We start from the raw sequence: 7152 nt of genomic DNA on the forward strand, positions 1-7152 counted from the left end.
CCCCAGCTCCTCACACAGGCACTCACACCTAATCCCTCCAGCTCCTCACACACACTCACACCTAATCCCCCAGCTCCTCACACACACTCACACCTAATCCCCCCAGCTCCTCACACAGACACTCAACACCTGTGAGTGAGGACAAAGCATCCACCATTCAGTTTTCTGTCACTTCCACCAAAACTCCTTCCCAATATTGCTGCCAGTCATATTTGGTCCAGAGAACACGGCATGAGGGTTTTAGTGGTTTATGGGCACCAGGTTTATTAAGACCAGATGACAGCACCCTGCCTGAGGCTGAGTCCGTGATGGGGATCTGGTGACAGTGCGCGCCTTTGGTTCTACTTGCTGTACCACGCGACCTCAGTGACCGCCCAGAACACCCGTCTTGGTCCAGCACCCTCGGGAAAGGGCGTGGGAGAAGAAATGCGCGTCACTCAGGGCCTGGCGCCCATAAACCTCTAGACTCGCCCCTGAGCCTCCGTGGCAGGGCCGTGAGGGCGCCGGCCAGCAGCACGGGCGCCCTGCGCAGTCACCCCGCTGGCTCCTGTCGGCCGTCCGTCCGTCCGGCCGTCCGTCCGGCGGGTCCTGCCCGCTGCCCTCCTCGTGGCTGCTGGCTGTGCTGAGCCCCGCGCTCTGGCCGTCCTGCGTTCCTGCTAGCTCTCCGGGAGGCACTCCCGCCCCTGCCCCGCAGCAGGGTTTGGCTGCGTTGTGCTTTCCTCCGCAGGGAGGCAGCCCCGGGAGGTGCGGAATCTCAGGCAGGGCCAGGTGGTTGGTGTTTGGGTGGGAAGGCAGTTTAACTCTCCACGGCTGTTTGACACTGTCACTGTGGCCTCCTCCTGACTTGCTGGCCGCCTGAACTGCTTTAGTCTTTAGTCTTTGAGCAAGAGCACGCGACCGCAGAGCCCGTCCCTAGCAGCCAGGAAGACCGTGGCCGAGTGGAGAAGCTGGGCGCGCTGCGGTGACCAGCTTGAAGTCTGGCCTCAGAGCGCCTGTTTTCTCATCACAGCCCTACAGGGGTGAAGGTGAGATCGGATCTTGGCTAAAGGCCATAATTTGATCCTTAGGAGCAATTTGCACCCTGGACGCTTGATATTCTTAAGCAGTGAGGGATGGGAGAAAGGAGGAGACAAATTTAATCGTGGGTCTGGGATGGGGCCTCCTGCGGCTCCTCCTGAGGTGGAGGCCCAAAGGTCCCCGGAAGACTCTTGTTAGGGCTATGTTTCTATCCAGGCGGGAGAAGTGCACATGAATTCCCACCCCCAACACTGGGTGGGGATTAAGTTCCAAAGTGAGTTTTGGAGGGGACAAAAATGTTAGAACCACAGCTGCAGTTAAAATGTGAAAGCAAATGGGCAAAATTATTTTAATATCTTATTGATCCCAGTGTATCTAAAAGATGATCATTTCAACATGAAATCAATATAAAAATAATTATTATTATTATTATTTATTTATTTTTTTTTTGGCGGAACTGGGGATCAAACTCAGGCCCTTGCGCTTGCCAGGGAAGTGCTTATTCTACTGACCCATCTCTCCAGCCCCAATACAAAAATTATGAATGGGGTGTTTTTGCTTCTTACTCCGCCTCCGGAATCCCTAGCCATCCGGGGCCCTGCAGGCGCTCAGGAGCCATGTGTGGGCTGCCAGCTCCCACGCAAATGGTGCAGCGCTAGAAGGGGCTGGTGTGACCTCCCGGTCACCCAGCCAGCCAGGGCTAACCCAAAGCGAAGTGCACTTCCTGAGCGACACACCAGTTAGTGGAAGGGCAGCCCAGAGCCCATGATTCCCCTGCCTGAAGCTCAGGAGCACTGCCCTGGGGCTGCTTCCTCCAAGGTGCTGCCCTCCGCAGGTCTCTCCTTTATTTTACAGAAGCTAAAAGCTGCCGCTGGAAGGGATCCAGCGGCAGACCAAGGCAGGCAAGACAGAGGTTTTCTTTATATCTCCGCAGAGATAATTTTTTATGACTTGTCACCCTTGTCCCCAGAAACTCATGGTTTCAAACCACCAAAAGCTGATTCCTCTACTCAGTGGTTCTCAGTGGAAGTGTCTGGGAGCGTCATCTGTGGAGCCTGTGTTCCCTGTGCCACCATGCTGCGTGCTAGGGTCACACAGATTGCTTCACTTTTTTTTGAGGCAGGGTCTCACTGTATGTAGCTCAGCCTGGACTCGACCTCACTTTGTTGCCCAGACTGGTCTTGAGCTCAGCACAATCCTCCTGTCTCAGCCTCCTGAGTGCTGCGTTCTAGGTGTGCAACACCACACCTGGCTGCTTTGCTTTCATAGTTCCAAATAACTCTGGTGCACACATCCAGTCACAAAGGCCTGCTAACTACAGGTAGCTTCTGACGTCCCGCCCCAGACCCTCGTAGGCTGGGAGCCGGCCAGTCAGTCAGGAGCCTGGTCTTAAGGAGGGTTCGGCTTTGAGCACCTCCCGGGGTGGGGCTGTCGGCTTGCTTCTGGCTCTTTCTCTGCACTCAACAACGTTCTTCAGTTTCATTTCCTGATCTCCAGGCCTCACCTGGAGTGCTGTCACCGCCGGCCAGCCAGAGACACACAGGCAGGAATGCAGCAGGTGAGACTCGCTGTGGTGGCCGTGGCTCTGTGTGTGACTCTTCGAACCTCAGAAGGTAAGCAGGGGCGACCTTGGCCTGCAGCAGGAAGGCGGCGCCTCCCAAGTTAGGGTGGGCAAAGCAAGGGGAGCAGGAATCCTGCAGGAGAGTGGCCTGGGTTTAAATTCTGCACTCCTGAGAAATTTCAGGAAGGAGCCACACTTTACCTGGAGTATTAGTAGCGTGGTGCTGGTGCGTGAAGTGCAGCTTTGAGCTGTTTCATCCTCTCACTAGTCGCTGAATATCCCACCGAGAGGCTGGGTAAAGACCTTACCACCAGTCCGTCTGCCAAGCTACCTGGACATAGGTGTGCACAACCCTGGAGGAACAGACAGACAGACGGGCCCGTGGCGTCGGGGCCAGGTAGGCTGCACATATCCTGAGCAGGCAGCCTCAGAGAAAACTGAAAACTGCAACTTCGGTCTGGGTTGAAGAAAAGGAAGCCAGACAAAGGTAGAGAACTAGGCAAATTATCATCAAAGAGAATTTAGCGAAGAGTTTCTGGTGTACAAGTGAAGAACGTAACTGCCTTCACATCAGAGGGGACCTGTGGAGCACCAAGACTGTTTCTAAGAAGCTCTGAATATAGAGGAGTGTCAGACTTGCCTGGTGCTTCTTTTCCAGTCTTCTTAAGCTTTACCCTAAACAGATTCTCCTTGAGCCTGGAGTAGAAGTCAGCCATATACTGTGTTTGATCTGCCTTCCAAAAAGTTGAGCTAGCATTTTATTTGTTTATTTATTTTTGGTGGTACCTGGGATTGAACTCAGAACCCTGCACTTGCCAGGGAGCCAGCATTTTAAAATGTAGATTTCAGCTGGTGTGATCCTAGCACTCAGGAGGCTGAGGCAGGAGGATCACTGTGAATTTGAGCTCAGCCTCGGCTATGCAGTAGGTTCAAGGCCAGCCTGAATTACAGAGCTTGTTTCAAAAAACAGACAAAAAACAAAACAATAAAATAACAGACTTCCCATGTATATTGCCACACACACACACACAAACTGAACTTGGAGCTTCTCTTAGGAAATCGGGTCTAGAGGTTTCGGATACGGCTCAGTAGCACAGTGCTTGCCTAGCACAGCTGGGCTCCGAGCCCCGTCCCTGCCGCACCGGCCTGGCAACGACAGCTCGGCAAGAGCTGGCAGGAGCAGGCTGCCCTCCGTCCCTTTCCTCTGCAGTTCACCTTATCCTGTGAGCTGCCTGGATCCTAAGTAGGCAATTTGCTTAGGAACCTCACTTAATGCAATTATTGGACTTAAATAACCAGGGAGAGAGGATAATCTTGCCTTCATTTTTGTCTATCTCCTATCTATCTATCTATCTATCTATCTATCTATCTATCTATCTATCTTTTTTTTTTTTTTTTTAAGGAAGGAAGGTTTATTTAGCCCACAGTTTGTGGAGGTTTCAGTCCATAATCAGCTGGCTCCGAGACAGGGTGACACATGGCAGAAGGGAGCTGTTGATGGTAGCCGAAAACAAGAGCAAAAAGGCAGGAACAGCGGCAGAGAGGCGGAGGCCAATTGTTGTCTATCTTATCAAGATAAACACAAAAGTTCGTCATCTTTACATTTCTGTACCAGTCTTCGAGGACATTCAACACTGACATTTGAGGACCTTCCTCGCTGTCTCTTAAAGGTCTACTGCAGTGGTGGGGAGCCTATAGCATGCGTTCTTGGGTTTCCTTTAAGACAAAGGATGCTGATGTGTGTATGATTTTTTCGACCACAGCTCAGTATTCAGGGTTGATTGTAATATTGCCCCGTGATAACAAAAGTGGCTTGTGGCTGCAGTTCTGGCTCTTGGTCTCGCCCTCACTGGCCTAACCACTCAGGCTTCTCTCCTAGTTCTGGCAACTCTGCCAACAAAATATCTCATGCACAGCTCTGGAAGTGAGGCATATCCCTGGCCGAAGTTCCTGATCTATTTCTAGCCTCTTTAGAGTAAGACTCTGTTAGACGATAAAGGGAAAGACAGCTGGCCGGGTAGGGCAGCCACAAGGAGAGCTCTGCCTTCCCCTCTACCCAACAGCGGGAACCCGGGGGGTGGGGGGGGAGGCAGCAAAAGGCAGAAGGGCTCTAAGGTGCAGGTGGTGATGATCAGGGGAGTGAAGAGACCAGTCTGGCGCTTTTGTTGATACGCTGGGGACACAGGATAATCACACCTGGAAACCCCAGCCTCCTGCCATTTGAAAATAAGTAATGGTGAGTTTAAAAAAAAAAAATACATGAAATAGGTCTGAGAACAGCTGGGAACTATGAGGGCAGGGCACTGCTTTCCTTAGCAAACTTTGGGTCAGAGTGTGTGTTGCCCATGGCCAACACTGAGTAATGCGGGCTTGAGGGAGGGAGGAAGAGGGAGAGCAGGTGGACAGGAGGGAAGGAAGCAGGGAGCCCTCAGCAACCCAGGAAGGAGCTGGGCAGCCTTGGAGTCACTGCAAGCTGGAGGTGGGGACGTGGGCTATGCCAGTAGGGCACTCGGAGAAACACACTTTGTGTTTTCAGGCAGAAAGCTGTTTCACTATCTTAATGGTGTCTTAAATGGCTATCTGATGTGATAACTAACCCAAGGCACTCTGTGCCAATCAGGAAGTAGCTGACTTTATTACTAATTAAAAGCCCTGTATTCTACCCAGAGGCAGGGCACATCTGCGATGTGGCAGTTGGCTCTTAAATCACAGTCCTCTGTCCATAAAAGTGTCTCTTACCCAATTGCAGTGGCTCTGAGCCAGGTTTTCAAATCCACCATGTAGGATGTTGTAGGCCTGATGTTTGGATGGTACGTTGATGCTCCACTTGCCTCCAGTAGAGGAAGTTGAGAATTTTGTTTCTTTGAGCCCCAAACAGCCTTCCCACCGACAACCTACTCAGTCTTTAGTGCAGCCCCTCAACACAGACACTTGTTGGAGGCTTGCTACTTATACCCCAAAAGAAAGGCTTCTCTTTTGCACGTTTTATAGGACATCTAGGGCTCCCAAGTGCGCACATTCATGCCTCAGAGCTGCTCTGCCGAGCTGCACTGTCCATGTTGTCAGCAGCGGCCTGCACCACTGACCCGTGAATCTGCCTGCCTTGAGTTTCTCTCCAGATGCATCATCCCACCCTGCAGGGAAAGCACTGCGTGCAGATTCCCTAGGTCCTCTGTCAGAGCTGGATCAGGGTTCTGTAGACTTGGTTCAAAAGCCAGCCATGTCGATAAGGCAGCTCTGAGGTTTGTGGGGGCTTGTAATTGCCCTTTTCTGTGTCTAGAGAAAGTGTGACTAAGGTCTGGGCTCCTTTTAAGGGCAATACTATGCTCTTAATGTTGAACTTTAAATTAACTGTGTGACTTGAACAAGCATAAGGCCAGGGATGAATCCCTTGAACAATTGTAAACCTTTTCTGTAAATAAAAAACCAAATTTAAATAAAAATATTAATATAATACAACAGTAAAGGTGTGCCTGATAAAAGAATTACTTCTTTAAACAAACATAGGGCAATGCTTGAGGTCCAGGGTCGGCAAGTCTAATGCATACACTGTCGGGACAAAAGGAACCACGCTTGCTTATCACCTTTTTCGGTGTAAATCTGGGTATGGTTTTACTTTCCTTAGCATGAACGTGTTATAAAGTTTGCTTTGTTCTTTTCCGATTGGCTCAGGACCAATTAAGATAGCATTGGATTTAGGTAACTGCGCTAGGATAAGCACAAAGAAAAATTCAAACTCCAAGTATGATGTGTCTGGATGTGCCCCAGAGCCTCACGCAGTCACGGGAGTGCGCTCCTGGAGCTTGGGATGGATCATGGCGTGGGGGCTGGGGATGGGCAGCCTGCTCACAAACAAGGGAAGGACGCAGGCTGCTGCTGCTCTTCCCTCCTGCCCTGTGCCCCTCTGCCTTGGAGGCAGGAGAGTAGGGACTGAAACCTCCACAGACAGTGAGCTAAATAAACCTTTCCTTCCCTGACTTTGGGTGTCGGTATTTTGTCCCAGCGATGAGAGAAAGGTGGCAAGACACTCCCTGTGCATTATCCTACAGTGGTTCTTCGGAATAGCCAGGACATAAAGATCATCATTAAATGATGTATAAAACCTTGGTAGGACTCCGGGATACTGGGACTGCATCCAAGGGTTCCTTCCCAAGATCTATGCAAGGCTACTGGAGAAATGCTGGCAGCCTCAGCTTGGAAAAACGTATGAGCTTTGGGCTCTGGACAATAAGGCGGAATTCTCCCTACAGGAGCTTGGGTTCTTGTATTAAGTTCTCTGAGACCCAGCTTTCTTCCTGCACAGTAGGACACCTCAGTGACCCAGGGCACCTTCACGACTGAAAGCAGTGTGTAGAGGGTCTCACAGGTGAGCGTGCTCACGCATCGTTGTGCTCATGACCTGTCCTCTGCCTCCCACAAGTTTCTAATTTTGTAAAAGTGAAATGACCAAAAGTGGGGGATGTGCGTGTAGCTCTACGAGGGAGTCCTTAGCAGGGTCAAAGTCCTGGGTTCAAACACCAACACCAAAAATTAAAGTAATTAATAAGATAAAACAAGAAACACTTACAAATGGA

The 7152-nt window shown here is 50.9% G+C and overlaps 1 protein-coding gene across 2 annotated transcripts in view; it reads left to right on the forward strand.

Annotated features, from left to right (window-relative positions):
• Ccl28 (C-C motif chemokine ligand 28) overlaps window positions 1-7152 on the forward strand; it is a 32478-nt gene that overhangs the window by 4690 nt on the left and 20636 nt on the right. Inside the window, exon 2 of one of the 2 annotated variants that reach the window (XM_023707570.1) lies at window positions 2515-2630. In XM_023707570.1, the coding sequence (XP_023563338.1) occupies window positions 2567-2630 (64 nt within the window). In that variant the 5' untranslated portion in view covers window positions 2515-2566. Of the gene's footprint in view, window positions 1-2436; window positions 2631-7152 lie in introns of those variants that run through there. The other variant, XM_023707569.1, reaches the window with a different exon arrangement.

The sequence above is a fragment of the Octodon degus genome, unplaced genomic scaffold, assembly GCF_000260255.1.
Source record: "Octodon degus isolate 3935 unplaced genomic scaffold, OctDeg1.0 scaffold00299, whole genome shotgun sequence".
In the NCBI taxonomy this organism is placed as follows: Eukaryota; Metazoa; Chordata; class Mammalia; order Rodentia; family Octodontidae; genus Octodon; species Octodon degus.